Source organism: Hyperolius riggenbachi, chromosome 7 (genome assembly GCF_040937935.1).
Source record: "Hyperolius riggenbachi isolate aHypRig1 chromosome 7, aHypRig1.pri, whole genome shotgun sequence".
NCBI classification, from domain to species: Eukaryota; Metazoa; Chordata; class Amphibia; order Anura; family Hyperoliidae; genus Hyperolius; species Hyperolius riggenbachi.
In genome coordinates, this window is record NC_090652.1 from 21,915,713 (window position 1) to 21,938,976 (window position 23,264).

The window sequence follows — 23,264 nt, forward strand, 5'->3', positions numbered from 1 at the left end:
ATATGAAAAAGGATAGAACATTCTGCTGGTTTCCATCTTGATCAGTGACTGAATGGCTTCTATCTAGCACGTAAACAATAACCGATGTGAGAGGTACAGTATATGGAGACTGCCATATTTATTTCCTTTTAAACCATACCAGTTGCCTGGCAATAGTCCTGACCCTGTGTCTCTAAAACTTTTAGCCATAGACCATGAACAGGCATGCAGCAGGTAAGGGACTCTGACTCAGCTGGATCAGGTTTTACTGGATTAGCCATTTGCTTGTTCCAGGGTTTTGACTCAGACACTACTTGTGCCAGACTTCCAGGCAACTGATATTGTTTAAAAGGAAATATGGCAGCCTCCATATCCCTTTCACCTTAGATATCCTTTAAGTGCTTATGAGATAATGCGGGGGGGGGTTAAAGTTAGAGAGAATCTAAAGAGTATATCCAAGATCTGCCCCATCCTGACCCCGGACATCTCCTTGTCCATGCCCTCATCATCTCCCGCCTGGACTACTGCAACACTCTCCTGTCAGGCCTCCCTCAGAACCGCATCACCCCCTTACAATCCATCATGAACGCAGCAGCCAGACTAATCTACTCCTCCCACCGTTCTGCCTCCACAACTCACCTGCGCAAATCCCTCCACTGGCTCCCAATCCACTTCAGAATCAGCTTCGAGATCCTATGTTTGGCCTACAAATCTATACACAAGTCCTGCCCGACCTACATCTCTGACCTGCTCAGCAGATACACACCTGGCCACCCACTTTGTTCCAACAACCTTCTCCTCACCACTCCACACATCTCGCACTCCCATGCGTGACTACAGGACTTCACTAGAGCTGCTCCCATGCTGTGAAACTCTCTCCTACTACCCATCAGGCTTTCCCCCTCCTTCAACACCTTCAAACAAGCCCTCAAAACTCACCTCTTCATGGAGGCCAACCCCACCTCACCACTGCCCTAACTCTCTCTGCAGAGAGCCTCATGACGCAGCCCCCCCCCCTCCCCCACACACCATATTGTAAGCCTTTGGCAGGGCCCTCCCACTTTGTGTATCATAATTGATTGTGCGTCCTGACAACAGAATAATGTAAACTTGTATTATTGGGACTACTACTCCAGTGCATGATCTGCCATTGTGTATCTTATTGTTTATTACCTTTATTGTGTTGTCGGTCACCCCTGTTATCATTGTCTGTAATCTTATTTATTGTACAGTGTGGCAACATTTTTAGGTGCTATATAAATCCAATAAATAATAGTAATATTAACCACTTAACATCTCAGTCGTTTTCAGCTTATGCATCCGAGCAATGTTCACCTCCCATTCATTAGCCTATAACTTTATCACTACTTATCACAATGAACTGATCTATATCTTGTTTTTTCCGCCACCAATTTGGCTTTCTTTGGGGGGTACATTTTGCTAAGAGCCACTTTACTGTAAATGCATTTTAACAGGAAGAATAAGAAAAAAAATGAAAAATTCATTTTTTGTCAGTTTTCGGCCATTATAGTTTTAAAATAATACATGCCTCCATAATTAAAACCCACGTATTGTTATTGCCCATTTGTCACGGTTATTTCACCATTTAAATTATGTCCCTATCACAATGTATCGCGACAATATTTTATTTGGAAATAAAAGAGCTTTTTTCCGTTTTGCATACATCACTATTTACAAGCTTATAAAAAAAAATAGAGAGAAATATTTCATCTTTACATAGATATTTAAAAAAAGTTTAGACCCTTAGGTAAATATCTGTGTTTTTTTTTTTTTTTTTTTTTTTAATAGTAATGTTTTTTGTTTTTTTTTATTAAACATTTTATGTGGGCATTTTTGGGAGGGTGGGATAGAAAAGTGTTTTATTTGGGGAAATATTGGTGTATTGTAATGTTTTTGGGTATTTACTTGTAGTTTTACTTTTTGGCCACAAGATGGCAATCTCGATTTTTTTTACATGATGTCACTCTAAGCGTACAATGTACGCTTAGAGGGACACAGCTTCAGAAAGAGCGGAGCTTCCGAGAGAAGCTGTCGCTTTTTCAGCGGGGGAGAGGAATCAATGATCGGGCTCCATAGCCTGATACATTGATTCCGTGGCTACCGACTCCGCGGCCGGGAGTGCGCGTGCACGCGCGCGATCGGCCGCGGGAGCGCGCCTGTCCTCCTTGACGTTTTTATACGTCAAGGAGGACAAAGTGGTTAATTCTCTGAACTGCTCTTACCTGGTGATATGAGGGGCGGCTGATTCTCCATCATGAAGTCCTTGTAGAGTTCCTTGTGTCCTTCTAAATACTGCCACTCCTCCATGGAGAAATAGACTGTGACATCCTGACACCTCATAGGGACCTGGCACACACAACAATAGTCACTATCTCCACACATCCCTTGCTGATGCTGCATAATGTCCCATAATCCTCAGCACTGCTCACCTGTCCTGTCAGCAGCTCAATCATCTTGTTTAGGACTTCTAGAATCTTCTTCACATTGTTTCTCTGAGGTGTCAGGGGGTGAGGTGGAGGCACTGAGATGGTGGATGGGCCATGAAGATGGCTACCGGGAGTCTCACCAGATGTCTTCTTCACTACTTCATACTCCTGTGTAACAACACACAGTAACAGCAATCACCATGTACATTCCCAGAATCCTCCTCACCTAGCACAGGCCTGACATGCTGTGGTGATGATGGTATATTCCCAGAATCCTCCTCACCTAGCACATGCCTGACATGTAGTGGTGATGGAGTGATAGGAAGGCAGTGAGGGACACAGATATGTATAGGCTGGATGTGCAGGCTGAGCAGATGGCAGAGGTTGCTCTGTGTAGCTGTGATGTGTAATGCTGAGTGATACTATATATACAGTGGGTTGCAAAAGTATTCGGCTCCCTTGAAGTTTTCCACATTTTGTCACATTACTGCCACAAACATGCATCAATTTTATTGAAATTCCACGTGAAAGACCAATACAATGTGGTGTACATGTGAGAAGTGGAACGAAAATCATACATCATTCCAAACATTTTTTTTTACAAATAAATAACTGCAAAGTGGGGTGTGTGTAATTATTAGGCCACCTAAGTCAATACCACCTTTTGCTGCAATTACAGCTGCCAGTCTTTTAGGGTATGTCTCTACCAGCTTTGCACATCTAGAGACTGAAATCCTTGCCCATTCTTCTTTGCAAAACAGCTCCAGCTCAGTCAGATTAGATGGACAGCGTTTGTGAACAGCAGTTTTCAGATCTTGCCACAGATTCTCGATTGGATTTAGATCTGGACTTTGACTGGGCCATTCTAACACATAGATATGTTTTGTTTTAAACCATTCCATTGTTGCCCTGGCTTTATGTTTAGGGTCATTGTCCTGCTGGAAGGTGAACATTCGCCCCAGTCTCAAGTCTTTTGCAGTCTCCAAGAGGTTTTCTTCCAAGTTTGCCCTGTATTTGGCTCCATCCATCTTCCCATCAACTCTGACCAGCTTCCCTGTCCCTGCTGAAGAGATGCACTCCCCGAGCATGATGCTGCCACCACCATATTTGACAGTGGGGATGGTGTGTTCTGAGTGATGTGCAGTGTTAGTTTTCCGCCACACATAGCGTTTTGCATTTTGGCCAAAAAGTTCCATTTTGGTCTCATCTGACCAGAGCACCTTCTTCCACATGGTTGCTGTGTCCCCCACATGGCTTGCGGCAAACTGCAAACGGGACTTCTTATGCTTTCTGTTAACAATGCCTTTCTTCTTGCCACTCTTCCATAAGGGCCAACTTTGTACAGTGCATGACTAATAGTTGTCCTATGGACAGAGTCTCCCACCTGAGCTGTAGATATCTGCAGTTCGTCCAGAGTCACCATGGGCCTCTTGACTGCATTTCTGATCAGCGCTCTCCTTGTTCGGCCTGTGAGTTTAGGTGGATGGCCTTGTCTTGGTAGATTTACAGTTGTGCCATACTCCTTCCATTTCTGAATGATCGCTTGAACAGTGCTCCGTGGGATGTTCAAGGCTTTGGAAATCTATTTTGTAGCCTAAGCCTGCTTTAAATTTCTCAATAACTTGATCCCTGACCTGCCTTGTGTGTTCTTTGGACTTCAAGGTGTTGTTGCTCCCAATATGCTCTTAGACAACCTCTGAGGCCCTCACAGAGCAGCTGTATTTGTACTGACATTAGATTACACACAGGTGTACTCTATTTAGTCATTAGCACTCATCAGGCAATGTCTATAGGCACCTGACTGCACTCAGATCAAAGGGGGCTGAATAATTACGCACACACCACTTTGCAGTTATTTATTTGTAAAAAATGTTTGGAATCATGTATGATTTTCGTTCCACTTTTCATGTGTACACCACTTTGTGTTGGTCTTTCATGTGGAATTCCAACAAAATTGATTCATGTTTGTGGCAGTAATATGACAAAATGTGGAAAACTGCAAGGGGGCCGAATACTTTTGCAACCCACTGTATGTATACTGTATGTGTCCCTCCCAGAATCCTCCTCACCTCTCCAGCCAGCCCTCCCAGAATCCTCCTCACCTCTCCAGTCAGCCCTCCCTGAATCCTCCTCACCTCTCCAGTCAGCCCTCCCAGAATCCTTCTCACCTCTCCAGTCAGCCCTCCCAGAATCCTTCTCACCTCTCCAGCCAGCCCTTCTAGAATCCTCCTCACCTCCCCAGTCAGCCCTCCCAGTATCCTCATCACCTCTCCAGTCAGCCCTCCCAGTATCCTCCTCACCTCTCCAGCCAGCCCTCCCAGAATCCTCCTCACCACTCCAGTCAGCCCTCCCAGTATCCTCCTCACCTCTCCAGTCAGCCCTCCTAGAATCCTCCTCACCTCTCCAGTCAGCCCTCCCAGAATCCTCCTCACCACTCCAGTCAGCCCTCCCAGTATCCTCCTCACCTCTCCAGTCAGCCCTCCTAGAATCCTAGAATCCTCCTCACCTCTCCAAGCAGCCCTCTCAGAATCCTCCTCCCCTCTCCAGTCAGCCCTCTCAGAATCCTCCTCCCCTCTCCAGTCAGCCCTCCCAGTATCCTCCTCACCTCTCCAGTCAGCCCTCCCAGAATCCTCCTCACCTCTCCAGTCAGCCCTCCCAAAATCCTCCTCACCTCTCCAGTCAGCCCTCCCAGAATCCTCCTCACCTCTCCAGTCAGCCCTCCCAGAATCCCCCTCACCTCTCCAGCCAGCCCTCCCCGAATCCTCCTCACCTCTCCAGTCAGCCCTCCTAAAATTCTCCTCACCTCTCCAGTCAGCCCTCCCAGTATCCTCCACACCTCTCAAGTCAACCATCCCAGAATCCTCCTCACCTCTCCAGTCAGCCCTCCCAGAATCCTCCTCACCTCTCCAGTCAGCCCTCCCAGAATCCCCCTCACCTCTCCAGCCAGCCCTCCCCGAATCCTCCTCACCTCTCCAGTCAGCCCTCCTAAAATTCTCCTCACCTCTCCAGTCAGCCCTCCCAGTATCCTCCACACCTCTCAAGTCAACCATCCCAGAATCCTCCTCACCTCTCCAGTCAGCCCTCCCAGAATCCTCCTCACCTCTCCAGTCAGCCCTCCCAGAATCCCCCTCACCTCTCCAGCCAGCCCTCCCCGAATCCTCCTCACCTCTCCAGTCAGCCCTCTTAAAATTCTCCTCACCTCTCCAGTCAGCCCTCCCAGTATCCTCCACACCTCTCAAGTCAACCATCCCAGAATCCTCCACACCTCTCCAGTCAACCATCCCAGAATCCTCCTCACCTCTCCAGCCAGCCCTCCCCGAATCCTCACCTCTCCAGTCAGCCCTCCTAAAATTCTCCTCACCTCTCCAGTCAGCCCTCCCAGTATCCTCCACACCTCTCAAGTCCACCATCCCAGAATCCTCCTCACCTCTGCAGTCAGCCCTCCCAGAATCCTCCTCACCTCTCCAGTCGGCCTTCCCAGAATCCTCCGCACCTCTCCAGTCAGCAGGCAGATGATCTCCAGGCTGAGCATTACTATCCTCTCAGTCATGTGACTCTGGTCCTCATCCATCCTCATTGATATGGTCATGTGACCTACACAGGGGGGAGAATAGATTGAGCATTATCTGGCCTGAAGGACTTTATAAAGATGGAGATTAGATTCACTCATTACAATGCACATCAAGCTCTGACTTCGGGGTTGTGGGTTCCTGAGGGTTCTGTTGTAGTTATTCTCTCTCTCCCAGATACAATAAACCCCTCCCCCATTATAATTATAGACGGGTAATTTCATGCTCAGTGGGCAACATAGCAATCAGCGGGGGATCAAATGCTTCTTCCCCTCACTGTATGAAGACAGCTGCAGTGGGCTGTTACATGCAGCAGTTTCCTATAGAGCAGTAACTGCACTGCCTAACACTAACTGACACCTGTGTGGTTACCAACACTGCTATTCAGCTGCATTAACCAATAAAGGGGCGGTGCCACATTGGGCTCTATTCACAATAACATGTGTGGTAACTCTTTTTCAGGTGGAAAATTACCTCCAGCGATAACTACCGATTTTTTGGGGTACTCACTAAAAATTTATAGAGTGTGATTAATGTTTGATAAAAGTGTGGTAAAATGGGAGATTAACAGTCTATGATTAGTTAATAATATGTATGGAAATAACACTTTTTTGACCACTGTAGGTAGCCCATATTCTTGTCTCCCATTACACAGAGATGACCCAGGAAAGCCTGTCACATTTACAGTGGGACCTCAACTCTTCACAGGACAGAAGGCAAACATATAGAAATGCACCCTGTCTGTATATAGAGAGTTTAGCCTGTCTAATTCCCCCTCATCTGTGAATAATCACAACTGTAATTTGAGCTCTCAGCAGTGCCAGCTGGCTGCCTCAGAAGACTAGCTAATTTGTAAACACAGAATGTTAACCCTATGTCTGCTTCCATGAAAGCAGGAAGTACACACACTGGAGATTTTTTGCAGGATTTGTATCAGCTGTAACAAAGAAACGTTTTTTTTTTAAAATGTAGTATAAGACTGAACAGAGGCGCCAAAAGTATAAAAACAGTATTTAAAATATTAAAAATTGCTTTGGAGGCAGTGGTGGACTTACCTCCCTCAAGCAGACACAAGAAGCTGTGTGTTTCAACAAAAAGTAAATTTATTGGTACACTCCAGGGTATTGCTTACAACGCGTTTCGCAGGTCTATACCCGCTTCATCAGGCAGTAGAGGTAGGAGCACACTGGTAGGGATAAAAGGCATGTATTTGGTATGTGATTTAGACAAGAATACAATACAAACGTAATCAATTTCACTGTTTCTATATATGTATTTTGAGGAGAAGGTAGCTATTTGTGAAAGAAATGAGGGGGGCTGTTGGGTGGACTTAGATTTATTTAGCATAGGAAAATTAAGATGTCAATAACATATAATATAATACCATATGGGGAGATGGGAGGGGCTATAGGAGGTGGAGTGGAGAAGTAGATGTGGGTTAGAAATATAAATATATATATATATATATATTTATTTATTTATTTACACATATACATACATATATATGCACTCGTCTTCTCTGCCTTCTGTGTAAAATGGACATAAACTCGAGCAAAGCTCAAAAGGCTCCATCCTGAAGGCCAACAGCATAAAAGTGATAATTATCACCAACCATTTGTAGGTGATAAAAAAAAATCCTTAATTATCACCAACTATTCAATTGAGACTCTCAAATTGGAGATGCATTTTAAGGTAATTACCTCACCTTTATCGCACGAGGTAATTTAGGGAGAAAAAAAATAGTGAATTTCAAAATGGAGATATTTTGGTCAGTATTTATCACTACCTAAATTACCTCATGCGGTAACTCATTGTGAATAGAGCCCAATGTCATTATAAAGCTCTGTTTATTGTCAGGTCAGTAATATAGAAGGAAGCAAGGAGTAATGGCTGCTGATGTCACATTGTGGCACCGCCTCTTCTGCTATTCTCAAACTATATCCTGAAGCAGTACAAGGGCTGTGAGGTCAGGGCAGGTGGAGTTCCCCTTTACATGGCTGCTTTCCTGCCACACTTCCTGCATTCTGGGGCATTACACAGCAATCACATGCCACGCCTCCCCTGACACACCGAGTTTCTGAGCTGATGCCAATGTTGCTGCAAATGACATGCAGCTTGATATTGGACCAATAAGATGCAGAAGATGCTGAATTACACTGGCTCTTATCCAAGAAATACATCCTATTACTTAACATGCCACTATACACATACTGTACATACACACACAATATTACACTATACACACTCACAGTGTACATACACAGTATTACACACTATACACACACTGTACATACACAGTATTACACACACTGCATACATACACACACACACTATATACACACACACACTGCATACATACACACACACACACACACTATACACACACACACACACACTGCATACATACACACATACACTATACACACACACACACACACACACATATAAATGTGACACTTACTGGGGTGGTGATAATGGCAGCTGGCAGCAGACACAGGCAGCACCTCCAGCAGAGAGGGGACACAGGCAGAGCTGCTGCAAAGTCTGGAGGAACAGCTGATTCACAAAGGGGGTCTCTACACCATGTGAGGGTCCCCCAAACACACAGCTCATTCCTCTCCTCCTCTTCCCACTCACCATTCACACATCTGGCTGCAGGGGGGCTTCTCACATGGCTGGGGGGATACACATTGTCCAGAGCAAGAGCCCTCCTATCATGTCCTCCTCAGAGCAAGCTGGGGGTGTGGCCTCCTCTCTATGGCTGGGAAGGCTGGGCTTCAGCAACATGGCCGCCACTGCTGAGGCTCGTGCTCTAGTGGGGTTTTAATGTCTGATTGTGCTGCCCGGAATCTGCCTCCGGAGATTGCAGCAGCAGCAGCCCCATCTTCTGTATTCTGTATGTTGTGGTTAGATTGTTGTGCATTTATGTTATAAAGCACAAGACACAATAAACTGCCTGAAAATTGTGAATATAGGGAAAATCAAGACTGACACACCAGCAGTATTTCAGCATTTATACAGCAGAAATAAATATCTGACAATAATGTCAGAAACACCTGATCTGCTGCATGCTTGTTCCGGGTCTATGGCTAAAAGTGTTAAAGGCAAAGGAACAGCAGGTCAGCCAGGCAACCGGTTTTGCTTGAAAGAAAATAAATATCCTCCACATCCCTCTCGCTTCAGTTGACCCGAGATGGGGCAGAAGAAAAAAAAATTATACATACATGTGGCTTCCCCCATCCCCCACCAGGCTGATCGTTCCCTTGCCGTCCTCCTGTGCTGCCTGGATCCTCTGCAATTTGCCCTGGAAGATCCTCCATTCGGGGACAGTGGGCAGAGGCGCATTCTGACCACGCGTTCTACTCCACTACATTCACGTGGCCAGGAGCGTTCTACACAAACGTGGGATTCTCCCGGGCCAAGGCTGCTCAACAGGGGCGTGCGCATATTTTGGCAACACATGCCCCGGACTGGAAGACTTTCCAGGGCAAATTGCGGAGGATCCAGGTGATGGACGGCAAGGGAGCGATCAGCATGGAGGGGGCTGCAGGAAGCCCCAAGTATGTATATTTTCTCTTCTGGGGGGACCAGCAGATTCAGAGCAGGATCTTCATACCTACAATTTTCTATACAGGGGACAATTTAACCCATGAAGTGCCAACATCTGTGGTCAGCATGGCACTGTGATCTGTGGTGTGTGTTTTTGTGATGAAGAATGAAATTCTCTTTAAAGTGAACCTAAAGTTAAGGTAAAAAAAATGAGATTTACTCACCTGGGGCTTCCCTCAGCCCCCTGCAGCCGATCGGTGCCCTCGCAGCTCCGCTCCTATGGTCCAGGACCCGCCGGCGAAAACTTCCGGTTTGGCCGTCACCGGCCCACAGGCATGGGAACACGATAGGCCGCAATAGCAGCATAGGGGGCGATATACAGGCTGGGAACGCGAAGAATCACTCACGTTCCCATGCCTGTCGGCCGGTGACGGCCAAACCGGAAGTGTTCACCGGCGGGTCCTGGACCATCGGAGCGGAGCTGCGGGGGCACCGATTGGCTGCAGGGGGCTGAGGGAAGCCCCAGGTGAGTAAATCTCATTTTTTTATCTTGACTTTAGGTTCACTTTAAGGGGTGGGACTTACTAGTAATTGCTGCAGGGCTTTAAAATTGCACTAGGACTGTGTACATTGATTCCTAGGGCGATGTGCTTGTGTTTCCCGGTGTTGTGTCTGATTACGATCCCAGTTGATTTGCGCTGCCCCGCATGCGCAGTAGGAGACTGTGCGGCCACATTTCCTATTGAATGATGCTGCTGGTAGTAAAATACTAAGTATCTCCGCTCCCACACCTCTTACACTCCTCAAATTTTCAGGGTAGGGAGGGGACCCCCAGAATGACCTCAATGCCAAATTGCATCCCCCGAGTAGTGTTGGGCGAACAGTGTTCGCCACTGTTCGGGTTCTGCAGAACATCACCCTGTTCGGGTGATGTTCGAGTTCGGCCGAACACCTGACAGTGCTCGGCCAAACCGTTCGGCCACATGGCCGAACTAAGAGCGCATGGCCGAACGTTCCCCGAACATTCGGCTAGCGCTGTGATTGGCCGAACGGGTCACGTGGTTCGGGCCCGAACGCGCTCTGATTGGCCGAACGGTCACGTGGTTCGGGTAAATAAATACCCGAACCACGTCATATCTCCTCCATTTGTCTGTGGGTTTAGCTTTGGGTAGGCAGGCAGGGTAGTTCGCTCTCCAGCCACGCTAGCCAGGGTCCCCCCCAATCATTGTGTGTCGCTGCTGGGAACAGTAGTACACCGCTCGCTCAGCCACACTATATATAGCATTGTTTACTGCCACTGTGTACCTCGCTCAGCCACGCTATATATAGCATTGTGTTTTCTGACACTCTGTGTACACGGCTTAGCCTGGCTATATAGCATTGTGTGTACTGCCACTGTTCACCTCGCTCAGCCACGCTATATATAGCATTGTGTTTTCTGACACTCTGTGTACACGGCTTAGCCTGACTATATAGCATTGTGTGTACTACCACTGTGCACCTCGCTCAGCCACGCTATATATAGCATTGTGTTTTCTGACACTCTGTGTACACGGCTTAGCCTGACTATATAGCATTGTGTGTACTGCCACTGTGCACCTCGCTCAGCCACGCTATAGATAGCATTGTGTTTACTGCCACTCTGTGTACACCGCTCAGCCAGACTATATACCATTGTTTACTGACACTCTGTGTACACCGCTCAGCCAGACTATATACCATTGTTTACTGACACTCTGTGTACACGGCTCAGCCTGACTATATAGCATTGTGTGTACTGCCACTGTGCACCTCGCTCAGCCACGCTATATATAGCATTGTGTTTACTGACACTCTGTGTACACGGCTCAGCCTGACTATATAGCATTGTGTGTACTGCCACTGTGCACCTCGCTCAGCCACGCTATATATAGCATTGTGTTTTCTGACACTCTGTGTACACCGCTCAGCCAGACTATATACCATTGTTTACTGACACTCTGTGTACACCGCTCAGCCAGACTATATACCATTGTTTACTGACACTCTGTGTACACGGCTCAGCCTGACTATATAGCATTGTGTGTACTGCCACTGTGTACCTCGCTCAGCCACGCTATATATAGCATTGTTTACTGACACTCTGTGTACACGGCTCAGCCAGACTATATAGCATTGTGTGTACTGCCACTCTGTGTACACGGCTCAGCCAGACTATATAGCATTGTGTGTACTGCCACTCTGTGTACACGGCTCAGCCAGACTATATAGCATTGTGTGTACTGCCACTCTGTGTACACCGCTCAGCCAGACTATATAGCATTGTGTGTACTGCCACTCTGTGTACACGGCTCAGCCAGACTATATAGCATTGTGTGTACTGCCACTCTGTGTACACCGCTCAGCCAGACTATATAGCATTGTGTGTACTGCCACTCTGTGTACACCGCTCAGCCAGACTATATAGCATTGTGTGTACTGCCACTCTGTGTACACCGCTCAGCCAGACTATATAGCATTGTGTTTACTTCCACTCTGTGTCTGCTGGGCCTGGGAACAGTAGTACACCGCTCACCCGCCACTGTATAGCATTGTGCTCTGTGTCGCTGCTGGGAATAGTGGTACACCGCTCACCTGCCACTGTATAGCATTGTGCTCTGTGTCGCTGCTGGGAATAGTGGTACTGTATAGCATTTCTGTACTGCCACTGTACTGCTGCCTGTCAGCGTGTACTGTAAGGATAAGTGAAATGAGGAAGAAATCCGGTGAAAGAGGAAGGGGCAAGGGAAGAGGTGTTTCCCCTGACGGTTCACGTACAGGCCACAGGGGAGCACCCAAGAAAACCCACTCAATACCGCCCATGTTGTCCAGGACAACAACCCTCACAGATCCAAAAGAACAGGACCAGATAATTACTTGGATGACCTCTCAAGCGTCCAGCAGTGGGTTAAGCAGCACCAGCACATCACGCACGAGGTCAGAGTCCTCAGCCAGTTACAAGGAGCCAGTGGGCACAAAGCTGACACAACCGGCAGCGACACCACGCACACAACTGCCAGATAACCAGTCCGATGAATTACCTCAGGACACAATGGGGTATTCGCAGGAGCTATTCCCAGCCCAACAAACTTCCACCTTTCAAAGGTCAATGGAGGAACAGCCAGAAATGTTGTGCCCGGATTCACAACCATTAACTGTGGGAAATGCACCGCGCACTGAAATACAAGGCGAGTCCGAGGAGGACTCGGAAACCCAAATCCCAGAGCAAGTTGGGCAGGAGGGGTTGCAATTGCAGGAGGTCGGCCGACAAGATCTGGAAGACGACGTTGGAGTGAGCTGCGCAGAGGTTGTTCTGGGGAGCTCTACTCCACGGCGGCGGCCCCCCACAATGACATATGACGAGTTTGAGGAGATGGAAGAGGAGGGTATGGACAATGTGGACATAGACCCAGATTTTGTTTGTGAACGAGAACATCGCCGTCGTAGCAGCAGCACAGATGAGTCTGTTGAAGAACCCACTGCTGCACGAGTTCGCCTTGTGCCACAAGGTAGGCGGCGCGCAATTTCAGGCACCACAAGCGTGGAAGTTCAAGTGAGAGGCAAAAGAGGAGCAAACAGAAATCGCCAGCAAGGAGGCAGATGCTCCAAAGTCTGGGCTTTCTTTGAAGACTGCACTGAGGATGTTACCATGGCGATTTGCAAGGTGTGCAAGACCCGCCTGAGCAGGGGGAAAAGTATTAACAACCTCTCCACCACCAGCATGAGCCGCCACATGCTATCCAAACATCCCACTCTGTGGGCAAACGCGGCAGGACAGGGTACCAGCAACACTGCCTCCCTTGGGTTCACCAGACTCACCACCAGACCCGCCTCAGCAGCAGCAGTAGCCCAGCCATTGCATGGTTCACAACATTCACAAACATCAGACGACGCTGACACTGTCACTTTCCGGAGTAGTGCTCTTGAGGTCTCCCAGTGTTCATCAAACACAACAACCAACAGCCCTTCCGTGTGCAGCGCTACGGTTCAGTTGTCTGTGTCGGAGATGTTTGAGCGCAAGAGGAAATTGCCAGCAAATGACCCCCGGGCCGTGGCAGTAACAGCCAGCATAGCCAAGCTTCTGGCCTGCGAAATGCTGCCATATCGAGTGGTGGAGACAAACAGCTTCAAGGGCATGATGTCAGTGGCCATCCCACGTTACGTGGTTCCCAGCCGCTACCACTTTGCGCGCTCTGCAGTGCCTGAGTTGCATGAGCACGTGGTCAGCAAAATAACCCGAAGCTTGAAGAATGCCGTTGCCTGCAAGGTTCACCTCACCACTGACACTTGGACGAGTGCGTTCGGACAGGGTCGATACATCTCCCTTACCGCGCACTGGGTGAACCTTGTGGAGCCTGGCAGCGATTCCTCACATGCTACGGCGCGGGTGTTGCCCACGCCGCAAACAGCTGCACCGCCGTCCCTCCCACTGGATAACAACAGCAGCACCTACCTCTCTGACTCCTTCTCTTCCAACGCATCTCAAAGCTGTACCTCATCCGGAAACGCTAACCCAGCAGCAGTAGGATCGTGGAAGCAGTGCAGCACAGCTGTTGGCATGCGTCAGCAAGCGTTGCTGAAGCTGATCTGCCTTGGGGATAAGCAGCACACAGGGGAGGAAATTTGGAAGGGAATAAAGGAACAGACAGATTTGTGGCTGGCACCGCTGGACCTGAAACCGGGCATGGTTGTGTGTGATAATGGGAGTAATCTCATTCGCGCTTTAAGGTTGGCTAAGCTGACACACATCCCTTGCCTGGCGCACGTGATGAACCTAGTAGTTCAGCGGTTTCTGAGGACATACCCAGGCGTGGCCGATCTTCTGTTGAAGGTGCGACGAGTGGCCAAACATTGTAGAAATTCCAGTACTGCTTCGGGGGCACTCGCCAAGATGCAGGAGCGCTTCAATCTCCCCCACCATCGCTTACTGTGTGATGTCCCTACGCCCTGGAATTCTACGCTGCACATGCTAGCCCGCTTTTGCGAGCAGAAGAGTTCAGTGGTCCAGTACATGACGGCGCAGTACCGAGGCGCATCCGGACAGCTGCCAAGCTTCTGAGGATCCGATTGGGCCAACATGTTGGACCTCTGCCAAGTCCTCCAAAATTTTGAGCAATCCACGTTGCTTGTGAGCAGTGACAACTCTTCAGTCAGCATTACCATACCACTGCTGTGTTTACTGAAGAAGTCAATGTTGAAAATCAAGGAAACAGCTGTCATGATGCAACTGGGGGAATCTGAAGGAGAAAACGATCAGCGTGATGATACCAACATCAGGCCATCTGCCTCAGGAAACGCTGGCCCCAGCAGCTATGACGAAGAAGAGGTGGACAGCTGGAGTTGGAGCAGGAATTTCATGCCACCACTGACGAGGGCCAAAGCGGTGCACGTTGGACTTCCACAATTCAGCGCGAATGGTCAGCAGAAGCAGACCAGGAAGAAGGTGACGACTATGATGCATCACAACTATCACAACGCTCACAAGAGGATGATGAGGATTCTGGCAGGACTCTGGCACACATGGCTCAATTCATGCTAGACTGCATTGAACGCGACCCACGCATTGTGCACATTCTGGACAACACCAATTACTGGGTTTATACCCTTCTGGATCCACGGTACAAACACAATGTTCCAAAACTGCTTGAAGAAAGAGTCAGACAGGTCAAAATGGAAGAATACCAGCGGTTTCTGAGGACATACCCAGGCGTGGCCGATCTTCTGTTGAAGGTGCGTCGAGTGGCCAAACATTGTAGAAATTCCAGTACTGCTTCGGGGGCACTCGCCAAGATGCAGGAGCGCTTCAATCTCCCCCACCATCGCTTGCTGTGTGATGTCCCTACGCGCTGGAATTCTACACTGCACATGCTAGCACGCTTTTGTGAGCAGAAGAGTGCAGTGGTCCAGTACATGACGGCGCAGTACCGAGGCGCATCCGGACAGCTGCCAAGCTTCTGTGGATCCGATTGGGCCAACATGTTGGACCTCTGCCAAGTCCTCCAAAATTTTGAGCAATCCACGTTGCTTGTGAGCAGTGACAACTCTTCAGTCAGCATTACCATACCACTGCTGTGTTTACTGAAGAGGTCAATGTTGAAAATCAAGGAAACAGCTGTCATGATGCAACTGGGGGAATCTGAAGGAGAAAACGATCAGCGTGATGGTACCAACATCAGGCCATCCGCCTCAGGGAACGCTGGCCCCAGCAGCTATGACGAAGAAGAGGAGGAGGAACAGCTGGAGTTGGAGCAGGAATTTCATGCCACCACTGACGAGGGCCAGAGCGGTGCACGTTGGACTTCCACAATTCAGCGCGAATGGTCAGCAGAAGCAGACCAGGAGGAAGGTGACGACTATGATGCATCACAACAACTATCACAACGCTCACAAGAGGATGATGAGGATTCTGGTAGGACTCTGGCACACATGGCTCAATTCATGCTAGACTGCATTGAACGCGACCCACGCATTGTGCGCATTCTGGACAACACCAATTACTGGGTTTATACCCTTCTGGATCCACGGTACAAACACAATGTTCCAAAACTGCTTGAAGAAAGAGTCAGACAGGTCAAAATGGAAGAATACCAGCAGGCCCTTGTGGAGACTTTAGAGAGGAGATTGGCATCCTCCCCCTCCTCTAGCCAGTTGTACGCCGACAGACTGACTTCCGCAAACCCAGGACGACCAGGAGGGCAGCAAACAACGCAAGCCGCAGCTAGTGCCCAAAAGGGAATGGTATCGGCAGTGTCCTTGGAGTGGTAAAATTTTCTGACACCCATGCAGCAGCAGCCCACTGAACAGCAAGCGTGCAGATCCACCTCCAACACCGATCGCCTGGAGAAGATGGTCAAGGACTACATGTCAGATGACGTAGCTGTGTCGAACAATCCATCTGCACCCTTCAACTATTGGGTATCGAAGCTAGACACCTGGCACGAACTGGCAATGTACGCAATAGAGGTGCTGGCTTGCCCGGCAGCCAGCGTTATGTCGGAACGCTGTTTCAGTGCTGCCGGAGGCATCGTCACAGATCGGCGTATCCGCCTCTCCACAGAAAATGCAGACCGTCTGACTCAAATTAAAATGAATCAATCCTGGATTGGAAATGACTACGCAACACTCCAGGACCCCAACCAAGTAACATGACCAATGAACATCTGGGATGGTGTAGCGTTTCCGGTCCCTGTTTATTGAACCTCTCATCTGTATTACATTTATGACTGCATGGCGGCAAAAAGCATTGCTGCTATATCCGCACGCTTTTTGTCCTCATGCAAGGCCTGGGTTGTTGTGTCTCAAAAAGCATGGCCTTCTCCTCCTGCGCCTCCTCCTGTTCCATCACGTCTGCTGCTGCTGGGTTAGCGTTGCTGCGTGGTCCCTGTTTATTGAACCACTTATCTTTATTACATTTATGACTGCATGGCGGTACAAAGCATGCTATCCGCACGCTCTTTGTCCTCATGCAAGGCCTGGGTTGTTGTGTCTCAAAAAGCAGCTGGGTTAGCGTTGCTGGTCCCTGTTTATGGAACCTCTTATCTTTATTACATTTATGACTGCATGGCGGTACAAAGCATGCTATCCGCACGCTTCTTGTCCTTATGCAAGGCCTGGGTTGTTGTGTCTCACAAAGCGTGGCCTTCTCCTCCTGCGCCTCCTCCTGTTCCATCACGTCTGCTGCTGCTGGGTTAGCGTTGCCGCGTGGTCCCTGTTTATTGAACCACTTATCTTTATTACATTTATGACTGCATGGCGGTACAAAGCATGCTATCCGCACGCTTCTTGTCCTCATGCAAGGCCTGGGTTGTTGTGTCTCACAAAGCGTGGCCTTCTCCTCCTGCGCCTCCTCCTGTTCCATCACGTCTGCTGCTGCTGGGTTAGCGTTGCCGCGTGGTCCCTGTTTATTGAACCACTTATCTTTATTACATTTATGACTGCATGGCGGTACAAAGCATGCTATCCGCACGCTTCTTGTCCTCATGCAAGGCCTGGGTTGTTGTGTCTCACAAAGCGTGGCCTTCTCCTCCTGCGCCTCCTCCTGTTCCATCACGTCTGCTGCTGCTGGGTTAGCGTTGCCGCGTGGTCCGTTTATTGAACCACTTATCTTTATTACATTTATGACTGCATGGCGGTACAAAGCATGCTATCCGCACGCTTCTTGTCCTCATGCAAGGCCTGGGTTGTTGTGTCTCAAAGCGTGGCCTTCTCCTCCTGCGCCACCCTCCTCCTGTTCCATCACGTGTGCTGCTGCTGGGTTAGCGTTACCGGTCCCTTTTCCTGGAACCTCTTATATGTATTACATTTATGACTGCATGCCGACAAAAAGCATGTTACCTGTGCAAAGAAAACAGACATTTCCCGCATTTAAAAGACAGTTTTCCCTTTGAAACTTTAAAATCGATTTTCTCAAAAACTATAAGCTCTTTTTGCTAAAAAATTTTTCCTCTTGTACCCACTCCCAAGGTGCACATACCCTGTAAATTTGGGGTATGTAGCATGTAAGGAGGCTTTACAAAGCACAAAAGTTCGGGTCCCCATTGACTTCCATTATGTTCGGAGTTCGGGTCGAACACCTGAACATCGCGGCCATGTTCGGCCTGTTCGGCCCGAACCCGAACATCTAGATGTTCGCCCAACACTACCCCCGAGACCCGCTGGTTCCCGAGATAGGTTTCTGTAATTATCTCCTGAATCCGCAGGGCTCGGGGGCTTCAATTTGGCGTAGAGGTCGTTCGGGGGGGTCCCCTCCCTACCCTGAAAATTTGGGGAGTGTAGGATGTGTGAGAGCGGAGATATTTAGTATTTTACCTCCAGCAGCATCATTCACTTCACACTGAGAATGCGTGCTACTCAGTGTGGAAGGGAGCTTCCGGGCAGCGCAATCAGACATTACATCGGCAATTAGAAGCACTGTACAATAAACTGCACAGCACTTCCGATTAGAGATTTACGTTTTTTTTTCCCTCAATGAACTTTATTATACTTACTGGGTGTCCCAATGTGTGGCTTCCGTCTGTAGCCCCGCCTCCTAAAGTGAGAGGCCACAGGTGGTTCTTTACGACCAATCAGAGACATGCCTATGACCTCTTCTGATAGGGGGCAGGTTTGTGGATGGAAGCTGAACGTCTGGACACCCGGTAAGTATAAATAACTATTAACATTTACAAATCACTCACTCCCCAAACTGATGCAAAAATAGCTTTTCAAAGTGATTTTGCATTGCTAGTATACACAGCATTCTGCATATCCTGTAATTGGGATTAGCCCCATTTAGATACAATGGTAAAGCGGTTTTGGGAATTGCTGACGATTGTCGGTGATCCCAAAACACTGGCAAAAACGCCCTAGTGGGTCCCGCCCCTTACACAGGGCTGTACAGTCAGTAAAAAAAATCATCTGACTTCTCTAATTTACATATAACAATCTTGTTTATTGAAAGTACTGTATATTCTGGTGTATAAGACCACTTTTTAACCCAGGAAAATCTTCTCAAAAGTCGGGTGTCGTGCTATAGGGCGGGTGCTGAAACTTCCGAGCCGGACTGGAGAATCTGCGGTTGCCGCATACGGTGGGGGGGGGGGGAGCTCAAAAACATCCGGGCTGCATCCCCACCGTATGCGGCGACCACATGGAAGCAGCAAGGGCGGGGCTGCACAAGTATGGTAGAAGAAAATCCACTCACCAGGATTTGTGGAAAGAAGTGACTTAAAGGAGTCATCAGGGGGATAAGAGGACAATAAGTGCTACTTCAGAATCAGAATCAATTTATTTTCGCCAAGTAAGTTTGCACCTACAAGGAATTTGTCTTGGCAGTTGCTTAACAAACACAAACAAAAACAATACAAGGACAGACAGTGTGAATATTACAAGTTAAGGACATTATAAGTATAGTGGCAGTAAGCAATGTGAGAATTGTTCATGTTTAGTTCTGTGCTGATTACTTTCAGTCCTAGCAGCTCTAACGTGGTTCAGCATTAAGTATGGCTACTGCTTGAGGAAAAAAGCTGTTCCTGTGTCTAGAGGTTTTGGTAGCGATTGACCGGAATCTTACTCCTGAAGGCATGCGCTGGAAGATGGAGTGAGCTGGGTGAGAGGGGTCAGAGGCAATTTTGGTTGCTCTCTTTCTGCACCTGCTAGTGTAAAGATCCTGCAGGGAAGGTAAGCTACAGCCAATTATGCTTTCCGCTGATCGGATGATGCGCTGCAGCCTCCCCTTTTCTAATGCTGAGCAGGAGCCGAACCATACAGTCATAGATGATGTTATGGTGGATTCGATGATTGCAGTGTAGAACCGCACCATTAGATTTTGAGGTAGGCCAAACTTTTTCAGCTGCCGTAGATGGTACATTCTCTGTTGTGCTTTCTTGACAATAGTTATATTACTTACTTAATAGTTATAATACTTATGCGGGGCTTCGTCCAGCCCCAAGCTCCCAGCATGTCACTCGCTGCAGCTCCGCAGTGAGCCGTTCGCCAAGCAGGCTTTCTATACAACAACCAGCCAATCACCGGCAGGGCCGGAGCTACCATAGGAAAAAATGGGCAGTGTGATAGTGCCCAAAAGGCATTTCATCATTGCCAAAGGTTAGGAATTTTTAACCTGTATCAAGATGGTATCTGATTTTGGTTAAAAAAAAGAAAAAGCTCCTGGCCAGGAAGCTGACACTTGTACATGTAAAGAGTGATGTGCAGGTACTCTGCAGGAGAATGAGGGGATTTTTCCTCTATTACACATTCTTCATGCACGATCTGAACATGTATCAGGCCCTAGGCAATGTAACTGTGGGAACATGTAAGAGTGATGTGCAGGTACTCTGCAGGGGAATGAGGGGATTCTTCCTCTATTACACATTCTTCATGCACAATCTGAACATGGATCAGGCTCTAGGCAATGATTCACTGCAGCCCTGCGGGGAGTGCATATGTATAGTACAGTATTACTGTATAACTTCATTTGTAGTACTGAACCCCAAATTTAATAACATATCAAATTAATTTATTTCATGAGGTACAGATTGCCCAGCAAGCTCATGGTGAACCAGAATTCCTAGGAGTGTGTACGGGGCTGAAAGAGACCAAAAAGCCTCCTTACTAAATTGCTATGCAAAACAGAAGTTGACCTTTTTAAAACAGAAGGTATTTGCCAATATTCAGGTTGGAGTGAGCTGTGAGGTGGCCCACAATGCATCACTGCTGAATATGCAAATCATATAATCTGATTTTTTGCGTATTCTGCAGTGATGCATCGTGGGATACAACTCAGAGCTCACTCCAACCCTAATAATCATAAATACGTTCTGCTTTAAAGAGACTCTGTAACAAAATGTTCAGTCTCATTTCTCCTATCCTATAAGTTACTACACCTGTTCTAATGTGGTCTGGCTCACTGCAGCCTTTTCTAGTTGCATTGTCTCTGTAATATATCTAATCTTCTTTCCTTTGTCGAGCCTTGTCAGGCCAGAGAGGAATGTGCTGTGATAGGGAGAAGTTATGCACACATCCCCCACGCCTCCTGCAGGCTCTGTGTGTGTGTGTGTATGAGTCACAGCCAGCGTCTCTGCTCACAACCAGCCTGTCTGTGACCTTGTGAACAGCTGTGAGTGCAGAAAGATCAGTTCAAAGCCCAGACAAGCAGCCAAGGCAACAAGTGGGAGAAACATTACAGCAGTGAAGTCACGTTTAAGAGGAGCCTCTGCAAACAGGCACTTGTTCTGATGATGTATTTGTTTGGCGGCCATCTTCATTGTTTAAAATGAATAAAACAGTGATTTTATCACCAAGAAAGTAGCAGGAGCAGTGAAAATGTCACAGAGGGGGCTAGGAGAAGACTACAAACAGGCTGGTACTTTTATTTATTTTCACAGTACAGATTCTCTTTAAGAAAGTAGTGTAGTGGGGATGACTTGACACCCTGTAGAAAAAGGAACATGAGGCAAAAACGGGAGCCCAATCGTGTGATATGTAAAGGGTGAATGTGAGAATAAATAGATAAGACGCTACTCACAAAGGAGGGTTGCAGAGGGGCAACCGACCACAGGAAGCAGGTGGAGACCATAAACCCGACTCCACTCAGGGTGGCCCTTATGGACCTGGCTGTGGTCGCTCTCCTGGAAAAAAGGAGACAGATTTCCACTGAGGTGGAAACCACATGTGTTTTATCAGAGTACATTTGAAATCGGCGCCGGTAGACTTGGGCGCAGGATACAGCGGTATATAGTTGATCCTGCTTCTGCACAAGTCCGGGCCGATTTAATTACTATTCCCCCTCCAGGCCGCCATGGATAGTGGGGAAATGAAATAATTCGGCTTCCAGCGATTGCTGGAGGCCGAATTATTATGTTTTTAACCAACCTTGGCTCCGTCTTCTGACGGACCCGACGTTACTCACTGAGCGCTGCAATAGGAGTGATTCCTATTGAAGTCTATGGAGGCGCCGGCTGCGCCCAAATCTAGCAGCGCTGAAAAGCACTGCTCCGGTTTTATCACCACCCCTCGAACAGATATGTACAGGGGTGAACTACACCAATGGGGGAAAGAGGCGCCCTGGTTGATAAAAGCTTTCAAAATCGAGTGAAATCAATCTGGAATAGGGAGGCTCCCTATGTCAGATTGATTTCACTATTTGGCACTGTTATTGGCCTGAGGAAGCGGGCTTAGACCCGTGAAACGCGTTGCCTGTGCTTAATAAAATCTTTTGTTTAATGCAGAGATTTCGTCATTGAGGTAAGCTACCTCGTTTTCCCTTCTCGATTTTAAACTGCTTTTAAAAGCTTTTATCAACCAGGGTGCTTCTTTCCCCCCATTTCTGCTTTAAGAAAGTAAACTTCAGTTTTGATTTTGTGAGCAAAGGTTTGAAAATCATGTAGAATTGCTATGAGAGCTGACGATAGTTACACGTGCTAAGCTAAAACTCAAATGAAATCAAACCTATGAAAACAAATCTTAGCTCATATAAAATTATTACACTTTTGTATCTTATTTACTATACAGTATATTACAAAAAAAATCTGTGTAAACATCAAATATACAGTCCCAATCAGTGATAAAGATGCTAATTTTGCATTCAAAACTTTTTCTGCTGTTATAGTTTGGAGTTATCACATACAATACCTTAGGAGCACTGGCCCTTTAATTACCATTGCCAAACATGCTGTTTTTTTTAATCTATAATATATTCCTCCTCTTCCCCTCAGTTCCCCCTCCTCCCTAATGACATAAGACAGTGCACTTCCTATTCTAGACCTTAGTGGGAGTGTCTGAAGACTCTGGGAGGAGGGGGGGTGGGGGTAACGAATACACAATTAGCAAGAGGAGAAAAAAAAAGAATGAGGGAGAAAATGATGTCAGGATTAGCTTCATTCAAAGGTAACCAAGATGGAAACTGTCTAGAATAGGATTCTCTGCTTTTTTCTTTATACAATTCACAGGAATCATAATGTGGACAGTGCAATACATTTGTTATATAAGTAGAACTAGTATCTATCTACTTATAGTTGTGGTTTTTATCTCTAGGTTACCATGGGTGTCACTTGTTCTTTAAGAATGCCCTTCTCAGCAAGGAAAACAAGGAAGCCGGAATGGCCAAGGGCGAGGATTGGAATATATCTATAAGTCTCGGCATAATATTCATCTTCAATATACTAATTCTCCAGAACCATGGAAATTCAGGCTTGTTCCATCTAATCGAGTCTTTCTTCACCTC

At 47.5% G+C, this 23,264-nt stretch overlaps 1 protein-coding gene across 10 annotated transcripts in view; it reads right to left on the minus strand.

Moving 5' to 3' along the window:
• LOC137524126 (zinc finger protein 567-like) overlaps window positions 1-23,264 on the minus strand; it is a 342,122-nt gene that overhangs the window by 77,217 nt on the left and 241,641 nt on the right. For 9 of the 10 annotated variants that reach the window (XM_068243660.1, XM_068243661.1, XM_068243663.1 and 6 more), the window contains 3 exons: window positions 5,887-6,020; window positions 2,430-2,594; window positions 2,223-2,346 (listed from right to left, as the gene is read on the minus strand). In XM_068243660.1, coding sequence (XP_068099761.1) covers window positions 2,223-2,346; window positions 2,430-2,594; window positions 5,887-6,020 — 423 coding nt within the window. The remainder of the gene's footprint in view (window positions 1-2,222; window positions 2,347-2,429; window positions 2,595-5,886; window positions 6,021-23,264) is intronic. The other variant, XM_068243662.1, reaches the window with a different exon arrangement.